At 68.2% G+C, this 13,961-nt stretch overlaps 1 protein-coding gene across 3 annotated transcripts; it reads right to left on the reverse strand.

Moving 5' to 3' along the window:
* Nucleotides 1-703: 703 nt before the first annotated feature.
* On the reverse strand, nt 704-10,128 carry EEF1A2 (eukaryotic translation elongation factor 1 alpha 2). 3 transcript variants are annotated; one of them, XM_072801745.1, is made up of 8 exons: nt 9,881-10,128; nt 8,434-8,641; nt 6,628-6,807; nt 5,986-6,282; nt 4,465-4,615; nt 2,336-2,592; nt 1,563-1,797; nt 704-1,108 (listed from the first exon to the last, which is right to left on the reverse strand). In XM_072801745.1, the coding sequence occupies exons 2-8, from the start codon at nt 8,575-8,577 to the stop codon at nt 981-983; spliced, it is 1,392 nt and encodes a 463-aa protein (XP_072657846.1). In that variant the 5' UTR covers nt 8,578-8,641; nt 9,881-10,128; the 3' UTR covers nt 704-980. The 3 variants fall into 3 exon arrangements, with proteins under 3 accessions (XP_072657846.1, XP_072657848.1, XP_072657847.1); XM_072801747.1 differs by lacking the exon at nt 9,881-10,128 and adding an exon at nt 9,695-9,876; XM_072801746.1 differs by lacking the exon at nt 9,881-10,128 and adding an exon at nt 9,681-9,842.
* Nucleotides 10,129-13,961: the final 3,833 nt, after the last annotated feature.

The following is a 13,961-nucleotide window of genomic DNA, read 5'->3' on the forward strand; positions in this document are numbered from 1 at the left end:
ACACACGGAGAAGCCATGTGACCCGGGGGCAGCCACCAGAAGCTGCAGGAGGCGCGGAATGGACCCTCCTTAGAGCCTCTGGGGGGAGCGCGGCCCTAACCAAAGCCTGAGTTTTGTCCCCCCTAGTGGTGACTTTGGCCAAGGAGAGAGGCCGCTGCTGTGGTTTTAAGGCACCGGTTGGAGGCCATTTGTTGCGGCAGCCCAGGGACACGGAGGCGGTGGTCCCCGGTGCCTGCGGGGAAGCCCCCGCCCCGCCCGCCCCAGGCTGGGGGCTGCTTTCCTGGAGCAGTGGTGGCGGGCAGGGGGTGGTCCTCGCCGACCAGGCCAGGGCTCTCTCTGGGGTTCGGGGAATGGTGTGCCCAGGGCCCCGCTGGGGAGCAGGGTGCCGGGATGGAGCCGGAGCCGGAGCCGGGAGGGCAAGACCCAAGACGGGAGTGACCGCCAGGGGTGGGGAGGAGAGACAGAGAGCCCTCAGCCCCCTCTGTGGACTCGGAGTGACCCGGGTGACCCTTTCTTCGTCGTCCCAGACGCCCCCGGGGGGGCATTTCCAACCCCCCCACCCCCTGCAAGCCAGACCAGCTGGACTGGGATGTGCCCGGGGCCAGGCCCGCGGGCGGGGGGGGGCAGACGCAGGTGGGACCCGGGCAGGGAAGGGGCTTGGGGAGCGCAGGGCGGGCCCCCCAGATGCAGGCGCACACGGGTCTGGGGTCGCTCAGTTTATTGGTAAAACGGGCACTGAGCGCGCGGAGGCGGGGCGCGGAAGCGGGGGCGGCGGGGGCGCTTTTCCTCTTGAAGAACTTCCACTGGACCTTGATGGCGAGCATCCAGTCGCTGACCGAGAGCTTCTTACAAGCGGAGGTGCAGACATGCGCCTGGCGGGGGGGCGGGGCGCCGGGCCGGGGGCGGGGCCGGGGGCGGGGCCGGGGGCGGGGCCGGGGCGCGGCGCCGCCGGGGAGGGTCGCGCCGCGGGCGCCCGCGCTTCACTTGCCCGCCTTCTGCGCCTTCTGCGCCGACTTGGTGACCTTGCCCGCGCCGCCGCTCTTCTTCTCCACGTTCTTGATGACGCCCACGGCCACCGTCTGCCGCATGTCGCGCACCGCGAAGCGGCCTGCGGGGAGGGGGCGTGAGGGCGAGCGGCCCGGGCCCCGCCCCCGGCCGGGATGCAGAGCGCAGGCGCACTCGCGACGAGCATCCTTCCCCGCCCTCCACCGCCCGCGCCTCCCGGGGCGCGGCTGGGCTCCCCCGCCCGCCCGAGGAGTGTGACCCGCTAAAGCGAGGTGGCAGGGAGGGCCCTGGGACGCGGCCCAGGCGTGGTGGGCGCCGGTGACCCTTCGGCTGTGGCTGTCGTCCTAGGGGCGTCTGACCTCCGCAGACCGTGCGCGCCCGGGGGGCCTTGTCTGCAGGGGACACCACCCAGGCCCGGCCAGCAGGGCCACCTGCGCTCCACGGGAGGGAGGCGCCTGTCTCCCGCTAAACCCTAAGCACAGCCAAGGGCAGGACTCCCTGGGCCGCGCCCCGACCGGGCCACCGGCCGCACCTCCCTGGACGCCCGCCCAGCTCACCGAGAGGCGGGTACTGAGAGAAGCTCTCCACACACATGGGCTTCCCAGGCACCATCTCCACAATGGCCGCATCGCCGGACTTCAGGGCTTTGGGGTTGTCCTCCAGCTTCTTGCCCGAGCGCCGGTCGATTTTCTCCTTCAGCTCGGCGAACTTGCAGGCGATGTGCGCCGTGTGGCAGTCGATGACCGGGGAGTACCCGGCGCTGATCTGCCCTGGGTGGTTCAGGATGATGACCTGGGAGAGCAGGGGAGCGGGGCTGTCAGGTGTGCCCCGCGGGGGCAAGGAGGGCTTCAGGCCGAGGTAGGCTTTACTGCCCGGGCCTGGGTGCTGGCCATGAGGGCCGGTCACGCCACGGGGGACCCCCACCCCTGACATAGGCGCCAGGGTCCTCATGAAGCCTTTGGCAAGCCAAGGAGATGGGTGCCGTGAAGGGCCAGGGGCCCGGGCTTGTGCGGTCTGCAGAGGCCGGAGCTGCGACGGGGGAGGAGAGACTGGACCTCGAGCACTACACCTCGGAGGTCACACAGGGTGCAGTGAAAACGTAGAGAATCCAGTTTACAGAGATGTCTCTGGCCTTACATAAAACTACTCTCAGGAGGCCTGGGCCCCCGGCCCTGGCGCAAACCCCTGAGCCTCGGTGGCCTGGTTGGAAGGCCAGGGTCCGGGTCCTCCCAAGCACCAGGCCAAGGGGCTGTCAAGGACTCTGCTAATGCCAGGCAGCCACGTCACCGGGGACAGCCCTGCTCCCGCCCTTGAGGGAAGGGCCGCCCACCTGGGAGGTGAACTGGGCAGCCTCCTGGGGTGGGTCGGACTTGCTGTCCCCACACACGTTGCCTCGACGGATGTCCTTGACCGACACGTTCTTCACATTGAAGCCGACGTTGTCACCAGGCAGGGCCTCGCTCAGAGCCTCGTGGTGCATCTCCACCGACTTCACCTCCGTGGTGATGTTTACAGGAGCGAAGGTCACCACCATGCCCGGCCGAAGGATGCCCGTCTCCACCCGGCCCACGGGCACGGTGCCAATGCCTGGGGAGGAAGGGGGGAGTGAGGGGCCGGTGGGGTGTAGCCCCAGAAATGGAGGGAGGGGATGGGGAGACCCCGCAAGGCAGACACGGGTTCAGACACAAGTGGAGGCTCCCCTGGCCCTGTCAGGAAGAGAAGAGACTGAACAAGAGAGAATGCCCAGGAATGCCTGGGCAGGAGCAACAGGAGGGCGACATGGGCAAAGAGAGGCCTCTCTGGACCTGGAGTCCTACCCCTGCCCCAGGCGGCAGCTATCCCCTGGAGGGGCACTGTAGGGACCCCTCCCTCCCTGGACTCCCCTCCTGGGGAGGCGGCAGCAGCAGAGTGGGCGGATGAACATCCCACCCGGGACTCCTGGCCTGGCTTTGCTGTTGCTGGTGTCGAGGGGAGCCACCCCCAAAGGGGCGGGTGCTCCACCCCTAGTCATGGACCTGCTGCACTCACATGGCTGCCCAGTGGGTGTCTGGTCCCCTCCCCCCGCATGTGTGGGGGGGAGGCTCCACCCCCACATCCCTGGCTGTGATGCGACAGAGACTAAGGCTGGTGGCTGTTCTGTGTGCCGGGTGAGTGTGTCACGCCTGCCCTGCCCTGCCCGTAGCCTCTGGACTGGGAGTCTCCAGCAGTGCCCCTCAGGGCCTTGTGCTTGTTTATGCTTGCCCTGTCATCTAATGAATAGATTTTCTCATGCCTGGAGCTGGACTAGATCGTGTCTCCCACAAGCCTGGGACTGTCATGGAGGGAGGGGACATGTGAGTTACCCTTGTGCCACCCACTCCTGTCACAGGGCTGAGTGCTTATCTGAAGGGAAGAAGACCCTGAAACAGATGATGGGTGGATGGGTGGGGGTGGATGGATGTGTGAATGGATGATACACAGGTGGATGAGTGGGTGGGCGGGTGGATGGACAGATGGATTGTGAGGGTAGACAGCTGTGTGAATCGACAGGTGGATGGATGTGTGAATGGATGCATGGACAGGTAGATGAATGGATGGGTGAATGGACAGATGAATGTGTGGGAGTAAATAGCTATCTGGACGGAGAGATGGATGGATGGATGGAGAGATGGATGGAGGGAAGGGTGGATGGAGGGATGGATGAATGGATGGAAGGATGGAGGGAGGGATGGAGGGAGGGAGGGAGGGAGAGAGGGAGGGATGGATGGATGGGGGATGGATGGATGGATGGATGGAAGGATAGAGGGAGGGAGGGAGGGAGGGATGGATGGATGGGGGATGGATGGATGGGGATGGATGGATGGGGGATGGATGGATGGATGGATGGATGGATGGAGGAATGGATGGATGGATGGATGGATGGATGGATGGATGGATGGAAGGATGGAGGGAAGGATGGATGGAGGGATGGATGGATGGATGGGGGATGGATGGAGGGATGGATGGATGGATGGATGGAAGGATAGAGGGAGGGAGGGAGGGAGGGATGGATGGATGGGGGATGGATGGATGGATGGATGGAGGAATGGATGGATGGATGGATGGATGGATGGAAGGATGGAGGGAAGGATGGACGGAGGGAGGGATGGATGGGGGATGGATGGATGGATGGAGGGAGGGAGTGGAGGGAGGGAGGGATGGGGGGATGGATGGAGGGAGGGATGGAGGGATGGAGGAATGGATGAAAGGATGGAGGGATGGATGGGGGTACATGCATATGTGGATGGTTGGATGAAGGGATGGAGCATGGATGGGAGATGGACGGATGGATGGATGGTCCCCAGAGTGTACAGCACTGGGGAAGAGGCAGATAACTTGGCCTCAGAAGCTCCTGTCAGGGGCCCTGGGCTCAGGAGCGGGGTGGGCGGGCCGGGTGCCCCCAGTGGAGCAGCAGGTGTCCAACACTGAACCCTCACTCACCACCAATCTTGTACACGTCCTGCAGTGGCAGACGCAGGGGCTTATCTGTGGGGCGTGTAGGGGGCAGGATTGTGTCCAGGGCCTCCAGCAGGGACACGCCACTGGCGTTCCCCTCCTTACGCTCCACTTTCCAGCCCTTGAACCACGGCATCTGGATGGGAAGAAGAAGGTATCCATTGGAGGGAGAGACCTCCTGCACCCTCGCTGCCCTACACCATAGCCCCACGGCCTCCCGGGACCCTCCAGGAATCCCGGTGGAGGTACCTGACCTGAGGGGGGCCTGGGGAGCAGGGGAGCACAGACCCGCCCTCTCCACTGCCCAATGTTCAGCTCTTTACCCACGTCCATCACGATGCTGCACGGCTGGTACCCGCACCCTCCTCACCCCCCAGTTCACACTCCCAACATCACGGAAGCCTTGGAAGAGGTTGGGGAAAAGATGTGGAGCCCAGTCCCGCTTAGTCCCCCTTTCCTGCAGCCCTCGGACCCCCCGGGCAGGGCTGGCACCGGCGCGGGAAGGGCTGGAGGCTGGCCAGCGGCCAGGCCAGAGGCAGAGAGTCCACGCGGCCCCCAGCCACTGTGCCAACCGTCTCTGCGCCCGGCTGGCCCTTCCCTGCCCAGGGCTTCCCGGCAGCAGACCCAGCACCCTCCTGGCATGGAGCCCCCCGGCCCGCTGGCCACGGGCAGGCAGAGGCGAGGGGCCGGCAGCGCCGCCCAGCCCGCCCGGTGGGACTGGGTCCTGTGGGGGGCACAGATCAGCAGCCAGCTCCCCGAGCAGCAGGTCAGGAACGGGACACTCTAGGGTAGGGCGCCCTGTCCGCCTCCCGGGAGGGTGGGGAGTGCAGTCCACTCACCCATCGCCACACGACAGCCGTGTGGGACCCTCACCAGGCAAACCCGCAGCCCAGCGAGCCGGGGGCAGGGTCCCCAGCCTCGTCCCCTGACCACAGGGCTCCAGGACAGTCCCCCTGGCTCTTCAAGGGCCCCTCCCCGCCCGCAGCACTGGCCAGAGCAGACGGCCGCCCTCCTGGGCCAGGCGCGTCCTCTGGCCCCACTGTCCAGGCACCTGGCCTCAGGCTCTGAGAATTCCTCACCTCCCCAGTCCCCGCGCCGCAGGCTGCCCGAGCCACAGGCTTCCCACCCGGCCGGTGGAGAGCGAGCCCTCGGCCCCTCCCAGAGCCTAACCTGCCCGCGCCCGCAGAGGCTCCTGGCAAGGTGAGGACGGGCCGGGCAGAGCCCCCAGGCACCGAGCACCGGGCCTCGGACCCGGCGGCACTGCTCCCGCGCTGCCCGCCGGAGGGGGCACCCCTGGCCAGGGAAGGGGCCTGTGCCGGCCTCGCGGGGCCACGAGGCCCGCGCCCCGAGCACAAGCCCCACGCGGAAGCGAGTGCAGCAGGGCGGGGCGTGGATGCCCGGGGGAGCCCGGGTCCTGCCCGCGCCTGGTCCGCGCCCGGGCCCGGCTCTCGTGGAGGGGTCCCCGCAGCCCCGCGCCCACCCGCCCGCCCGCCCGCGGGCACTCACGTTGGGCGAGGGCTCCAGCATGTTGTCCCCGTGCCAGCCCGAGATGGGCACGAACGGCACGGTGGCCGGGTTGTAGCCGATCTTCTTGATGTAGGCGCTGACCTCCTTGACTATCTCGTCGTAGCGCTTCTCGCTGTAGGCCGGCTCCGTGGAGTCCATCTTGTTGACCCCCACGATGAGCTGCTTCACGCCCAGCGTGTAGGCCAGCAGCGCGTGCTCGCGGGTCTGTCCGTTCTTGGAGATGCCCGCCTCGAACTCGCCCACGCCCGCCGCCACGATCAGCACCGCGCAGTCCGCCTGCCCGCAGGTCACCGTGAGCCCGGGCCCCTCCAGGCGGTCGCCCGGGGGTGGGCCCCAGGGGTCTCGACCAGGGGCAGCAGCAGGGCCTTGTCCATCCGTGCGGACGGCCGTCTATCTGGGTCCGTGTGTCTGTCTGCAACGGCGGCCCTGACCCACAGTCCCTCCCGGCCCCTCTGCCTGGCTGAGGTGACGGGCACCTAATCATTCTCTGGGGGCGGCTCTGTAGCAGGTGGGGTGGGGGGTGCCTGCCCTGGCAAGGAAGCGGAGGGAGCCCAGCCACCCCTCCAGGACCCCAGGGCCCTGGCCCCTCGGGTCCCCTTGGCCCCCCACAGCCCCGCCCACCTGGGATGTGCCGGTGATCATGTTCTTGATGAAGTCACGGTGGCCGGGGGCGTCGATGATGGTGATGTAGTACTTGGTGGTCTCGAACTTCCAGAGGGAGATGTCGATGGTGATGCCACGCTCCCGCTCCGCCTTCAGTTTGTCCAGCACCCAGGCATACTTGAAGGAGCCCTTCCCCATCTGCACAGGTGGGGCATGGCTTAAGGAGGGACCCGGGACTCAGCCCGCTGGCCACGGGTCCCCCTGGGCCACGGGAGCATTCGCAGCAGAGAGGCCTGGGTGCCAGGCTCCCTCACTCCCCACGGGGCCCTAGGGCTCTGATCGTCTGTGGAATGAGGGAGCCAGGAGCAAGGACCCTGAGGGGCACCCAGACCTCAGCCCTGCCCTGCCCGGGCCCTGCCACCCGGTGTCCCCGGCTCCTGCCCTCTAGATGGTTGCCATTCGGACGTCCTCCAGGAGGTGGCGCAAGGGCCTGGGAGCCAGGCTTGGAGAGAAGCCACCAGGCCTTTAAACCCCTCCCCTGGCTGAGGGCTCCCCTTTTTCCGTGCTGGCCACCCCCAGCCCCGGAGATCCCTGCATGAACCGGAGGCCCACAACGCCACCGTCAAGGTGTCAAGCCCAAAACACAAAACAAAACCCTCTATGACGATTTTTTTTTTAAGGGAAAAAAAGGAAATTGGATGAGGTTGCATGGAAGGGCCTGGCTTTCCAGCTCTTTCTACAGCCAAGGCTTCCAAGTAGCTCTAAGGCTCCACCTGCAGACACCTGTGCCCAGCCCGGCGGAGACCCCCATACCCTGGGCCAGAGCTGAGGCTGCTGCCCAGCAGGACAAAACCCCCGCAGGGCTGTGCATGGACAGGGCTCTGGCCTCCAGGGAGGCTGCCCAGCCAGGAGGGCCACCCAGACAGGGCCCAGAGGGGACCCAGCGAGACCTGAGCCAGGCATCCTGCAAACCCCCACAGCCTCCGCCAGCGCCAACCCCGCATGGAAGGAGGGAGTGACGCAGTTTTGGGCTCAGGCGCGGAGGGAGGCCGCCCAGCGCAACACCCACACACTCACTCTGAGCAGGGTCAGCCCAGGCCGGCAACTGAGGCCTCCTGGGCCCAGGCCCCAGCCCCTGTCATCCAGGAAACACCCTCACGGCCACCCAGACGGGGCCTCTCCCGGAGCCCAGGGGTGGGGGTAGAGGCTGCAAAGGGCAGACACCCACTCCGTGGTCACTTCCCACCCACCGGCTCGGCCACTTAAGAGAAAGGAGGTCAGTCAACGGGGCCCCCATCATTGTCACGAGGCACAAGAGGCAACCAGGACCCCCCCAAAAGAGCTCCACCCTGGACGAGCAGCCCTCCCCAGCCCAGCCTGAGAAAATGGAGCTGATGGGCTGGGTGCCCATCAATCAGCTATTAATAGCCGCCCTGAGTCCTGGCCCAGCCCTGGGACAAGTGAGGGCATCACCCCCTCAGCCCCGGAGACACAGGAACCCCACGCGGGTTCCAGGGTGCTCCACCCCAACTCGCCAGAGGTTTCCAGAGCCAGAAAGGCTGCCCCCAGGGCACCTCCCTGACCCGGAGGCCCCTCCAGCCGGCCGGCCCTGCCCCACTCCAAGCACATCCCCTGGGAGGCTGCCCCCAGGGCCCCCATCCCTCAGGTACTGGCCCCCAGGCAGGTCCTTTAGGGCTCGTGCCCCCTCGTGCCCCCTCGCCCTGGGGGAGGTCAGCGGAGCCTCATGCCCCAGAGTCACTGAGCGCCAGCCCGGCCACCACGTGGGGCCGACCTCTTAGTGGGCGGGGGAGGGGACAGGCTCACCTCAGCGGCTTCCTTCTCGAACTTCTCAATGGTCCTCTTGTCGATGCCTCCGCACTTGTAGATGAGGTGGCCCGTGGTGGTGGACTTGCCCGAGTCCACGTGGCCAATGACCACGATGTTGATGTGGGTCTTCTCCTTGCCCATGCTGCCCGGGGGGGTGGGGAGGGGCTGGGACGGCCTGGAGCGCTGTGGCTGGGATTCTGGGATTCTGTGGGGTGGGGCGGGGGACAGGTGATGGGGGCTTCAGAGAGAACCCACAGACAGTGCCCAGCACACCCCTGCCTGCAGAAGGAGCGACATTCCCACATCTGTTGGGGCAGGAAGTCCCCTCAGCCCCCCTCAGCCTGGGCCTGGCCCGTTTGGGTCAGCCGGCAAGCCCCCACGGTCCAGTGTCCTCCAAATATCTGGGTGTCGTGCCCACAGGGCCCCCTGAAGCAGGTTAGCCCCCCTCTGGAGAGATGGAGAGACACCAGGCTGGGCGAACCCCATGACCAGTCAGGAGCCTGGTGATGAGTCACCCTGCCCTGCTCTCCAGCGCTCGGCCCTGCCGCCTGCTGCCCCACCAGGAGTCCCGGGCCCTGCGCTGCCCCCCACCCCGCCAGCAGGTGGCCAGTGCCCCCCTGCCCCTCTGGCATCCCCTCACCCCTGCGGCGGCCCCGGGGACAGGCTGGGCCCCAGCTCCCGCAGGGCGGCTTGCACAGCTCGGGCGCTCCCGATCGGATGGGCCGGGGCGGCCGGGGGCAGGGAGGTGGGGTCCCTGCTCCTGAGAGCGGGGAGGAATGTGGCCCCAGCAGCCAAGCTCTGCGAGCGCCAGACGGAGATGCCGGCAGCCCACTGGGGGAGGGGGCGCCTCTGCTTTTCCCTCTGGTCTCGGCCCGGGGTCACAGCCCCTGCCCCGTCCTGGAGCTCAGGGCAGAAACCTGGGCAGCCCACGAGGGGACAGGTGGCTGGGCCAGGGGAAGCAGGTGCCCACAGCGCACCGTGGGGAGCCGACACCCAGCCAGGGCTCCTGGGCCCGCCGGGGTGGGGCCGGTGCCACTGCCCCCAGGTCTCGCCGCCTCCCCGGCCTCGGGATCCCCAGCTGCTCCCAGCACTGACCACCCTGCCCCAGCCCGCGGGGCCCCGGCCGGTCCCAAGGTCACAGCGGCAGGGCGCTCGCCGCCACCCAGAAGACGGTCCTGCCGCCAGCGCATAAACAAGCGCCGCCGCGGTGCCCCCACCCCACCCCGACCGCCCGAGGGGCCGACCCGGTGCCCGGTGCCTGGTGCTCGGTGTCTGTGCCCGGTGCCTGTGCCCGGTGCCCGGTGCGGGGAGCCGCTGGCCGAAGCCGGAGCGAGCAGCGCAGCGTCGCCAGGTGCCCGCAGCCTCCCTGGGCCCGGCCGCGGGGACAGAGGAAGCCCCGGGAGCGCTGGGGGCGGAGGCGGAGCCCGAGGCCGAGCGTCCTTACCCGGAGCCGAGGTCTCAGCCAGAGGGACAGGCGGCGCGGCGCCGGCGGTTTTATCTCTCCAGGAGGGGGTCCACCTATTGACGGCGCGGGCGCAATGCACTGCGCCCCTGCAGTACGGCAATGCGGTACCGGCGGGGGCGGGGCGGGCGGGGCGGCCGGAGCCGAGGGGTGCGGGATGCGGGCGACAGGATGCGGCGAGGCAGCGAGCGCCCGGCGCGGCGCCAGACCCGGAGGGAGTGCAGGCAGGGAGAGAAAGCGGGTCGGGGCTCGCGGGGGGGCGGGGACCGGCCGAGCCGAGCGAGGGGGGCCGGGGGAGAGCAGCGCAAGAGATGGAGGCCGAGCGGCGCCAGGCTCAGGCCCTCCTGGACGCAGAAAGGGTGGGGACGGCCAGGCCAAAGGCAGTGAAACCTGAAAGGGGGTCCTTGGGGACAGGAAACCGAGGTGGGGACGTGGTAGGAGCAGGTCAGGCCTGCGCCAGGAGTGGGGCTGGGCCCGGGCTCTGGGCCGTGGGCCTGGGGGGCTCGCCCCCGCCCTCCATGCGCTTGGTGCCTGGTGAGCAAATGAAGCTCCCTTGTGCCTCCCAGCGAGGCCCCGGAGCCCTGGGGCCTTCCTCCTTTGGGACCCTGCAATTGCTTGTTTTCAGGGCCCCCATCCCCGTGCGTCGGCCACATGGGTCACCCTGGCATGCCCCCAGCCCGGCCCCACGGCACAGCCGGAGAACGGTGTCTCCAGGGTCCCCTCAGCCGGCCGAGTGGCTCGAGGCTCTGTGGGAGATCCACCTCAACCTCCCTCCCCTGCTGTCCACCCTGGGCCTCTGTCCACGCAAGTCTGTTCCCAGAGCCCACCGACACCCTCCAGGCTGCCCTGGTGCGCGCGAGCGGGGAGGGGTCCCGGGCAGGCAGAGTCCAGGCTCTGGCCTCACTCCTGGCCCCCGTGTGACCAGAGTGCGAAGCCACGGATGGGCCAGTTCTGTAGAAAGTGTGTTGGGGGGGGTCTTGGAGGGTCCAGGGCAGCCCAGGGCAATGGCCAACGTGGGTTCTAAGGAGGGAACCAGGCAGGCCCGTGCTGTGTGAAAGCCCGGGGCGCAGGCCTCTTGGCCCCCCGCACCTCTCCCTGTGGCTCCATCCATCCGAGACCACTCCCACTCCTGTCTTATTCATCTTTGTAATTGCGAGGTCTGGGAGAAGGTCAAGCAAGGTGAGTGGGTGACAGCAGAGGCCCAGTGCCTAGCACCCTCCCCTGGGGCAATGCCTCACAGAGCCCCCGCAGCACAGCAGGAAGTAAAGGGGCCCAGGGCAGTGATTGGGGGCCAAGCTGGTCTCCCCAGCCCATGGGGGGCCTCTTGGGGAGGGGACAGGCCCTCCCACCAGGCCCTGCCCCACAGGACCCACATCTGCAGCCACAGCCGCACTCCTAACCCTTCCGGGCAGGGAGGGGCCCTCAGATGACTCGGGGCACTTCCAAGTGCTGCTGATACCATCAAACAGGAGCCAGGATTAAAAATAAACTGGCAAGCAGTGGAGACCCACCCCACCCCCGCCCAGCTGCCCTCTATATTTGACATGTCCCTCCTGCCTGAAGGTTAGCAGGGATTTGGAAGACACTGGGATTGGATGAAGCTGGGATGGGCCAAACCATGACTGCAGAGGCCCAGTCCCTGGGGATGTGCACCCCAACTGCCCCAGAGGGACCACCAGCACCCAGGACCCTGGGCTGCCTGCAGACCGGCCCCCCAACAGGTCTGAGCTGCGCCCCTCCACTCCTGGCTCACCCACTGCGGTCAGCCTAGTGGCGACCAAATCACACCGGGGCTGGCCTGTGCCAGGAGGCCACGCTGCCCGGGGCGGCGGCCACTGCTGGTGGAATGCAGCAGCCTCCCCGAAGGTGCTGCGCGCAGCCCCCCCAAGGGGTCTCGGTGGGTCTCCCGAGTGCCTGTGTCCCCAGGCTGTGCCCCATCCGCCCGGGGTGGGCTGCCTGCCGGGGAGCCTGGACCCCACGGCGGCCAGCAGACCCGCAAGCTCACTGGACCGTGCGTAAACAAGGTACGGCGCTGAATAATGACACGCCTGCCGCCTGCCGCCTGCCGCCTGCGCCCGGTGACTCCTGGCCGGGGAGGTCTGCTGAATACCAAATACTACGCAGCCAGCCGGTCGCCAAGCCCCGCGGCTCACCAAGTGCTGGGCGGGGCCGCCGGCCACCGAGCACCCACTGGGCGCGGACCGCGGACCACAGTGCCCAAGGTCACACAGCAAGGAGGGCAGAGCGTGCAGGCTGCAGCCGAGCCAGGCCCGTGTTACATCAGGACAGACGCCAACTGGGTCCCACCTGCACTCCTCTCCTCCCCGGGGCGGGCTCGCCACACCTCCCCCTCCCCTCCTTCTCCTTCTCCCAAATCTGAGCCACCTGTCACGATGGCCCCCATAGCAACCACGGGTAGGGTGGGGGGCGCGAGCCAGGAAGGGGCCGGCCAGCCTGGTGCAGGGGGGCGGGCAGGAGGGGGTGCAGGTCCGCCCCCTCAGGCCCCTCTGGCCGCAGGTGCCCCCAGCCATGAGCGGCCTGGGGAGACGCAGGCAGCCCCCTCTTTGGCTGGCTGAGGCTTCATGAGCCTGGAGAAAGAAGATCCAGCTAAAATTAACCGTTATCAAGCTGTCAGCCTGGAAATAAACGCTGCTCCGATTGGCTGCCGGTGATGTCACCGCCCGGTTAATAATAACCGCGAATGCACACTGACCACCTGTGCATGTGCTGCCCTGTGGGGGCCAGGGCCACCGGTCACCCTGCTAGCTGCTGCCCAGGCGTGGGGGCAGGGTGGGGGCAGGGCTCGGGCGCCCGGCCGCCTTGGGGCGTCTCTGAATGACCTCAGCTCGCGGCCTGGGGTGACAGGACGTCAGTGCTCAGCCTCCCTGCGGGGCCAGTGACATCCAGTGTCCAGCCGTCCTGGGCAGCACGACCCTGGACGGCCTCGGGGACACTCGCTCCCGCTCCCAGCTCCCCGGGGAACCGAGCAGCCCCTGGGGCCGGAAATCGAGTGGCCTCCTCGGCCAGGAGCTTCCGCCAGAGAAGCAAGATCGAGGCCCCAGATCTGAGAAGTTGGTGCTCCCAGGGGGCGGGGCTGGAGGGGCGCGGCCGGCACCCCGACCCCCCAGCGGCCAGCCCTGTGCTCGCCCCGGGGCACTGGTGACCCTGGACAGTCCAGGCTGCCGGGGGAAGCCAGCGTGCCTGGGGGGTAGGGGCCGGGAGGAGGGGCACCGGCCTGGGCCCGCCCAGGAGCTGCGGTACCTGCGCCCTGGCTGTTGCCATGGTGACGGAGCCGCACCGCCGGGAGGAGCCTGGTGACGGTCACCTGGGCCGGGGGGCGGTCCGCCAACACTGGAGCTCCACCCCTGCCCGGCATCCCCCTGCTTCCAGGGAAGGGGCGTGGCGGGCTTGGCCCCCCAGCTACCCGAGAGGCCAGGTCTGTGGCGCCCTCCCGGCAGGTCCATGCGGCTGGGGGCCACCGGAGAGCCCCGGGGGAGGACAGGGGGGAGGGCGAGACGGCCCACTGCCCGCCCGCGGGTGGAGGGAGAGGGCTCGGGCTCAGGGAGGAGCGGCTCCGGCTCGGAGGCCCTGGCGGAGCCAAGCTCCTTAGCAACGGAGCCCAGGTGTTCACCTGGGGAATCGCCGCCTCCAGAGCAGCGGCCCCGGGGGCCTCGGGTTGACTGCTGCGGAGGCTGCGGTGGCGTCACTGTCCCCATGGGTGGTGGGGGCCCAGGAAAGACCCCCTGCACGGCGGCCGGGCTGAGGAGGCCAGCCCTCTCCTGGGGAGGAGGCGGGGACGGGCGCTGCCCTTGAAAATACTTAGGAGTGCAAGGGTCCCCATGTCCCTGACCCGCCCCAAGAAAGAGAACACCCCCTCCTGCCCTCCAAGGTCACCGCGGTCCCGACTGCAGACCCCAGATCGCACTGTCTGCTGGCAAACTTGCCCTGCGTGGTCTTCTGTGTGGCTCCTGCCACCGCCACCTGTTGTCATGCGTCCGAGCTGTTGTGTTTGCTGGTTGGTCCTCCTCACTGCCCCGCGACAGTCCGTTTCCGAATTGGAACG

Source organism: Canis lupus, chromosome 26 (assembly GCF_048164855.1).
Source record: "Canis lupus baileyi chromosome 26, mCanLup2.hap1, whole genome shotgun sequence".
In the NCBI taxonomy this organism is placed as follows: Eukaryota; Metazoa; Chordata; class Mammalia; order Carnivora; family Canidae; genus Canis; species Canis lupus.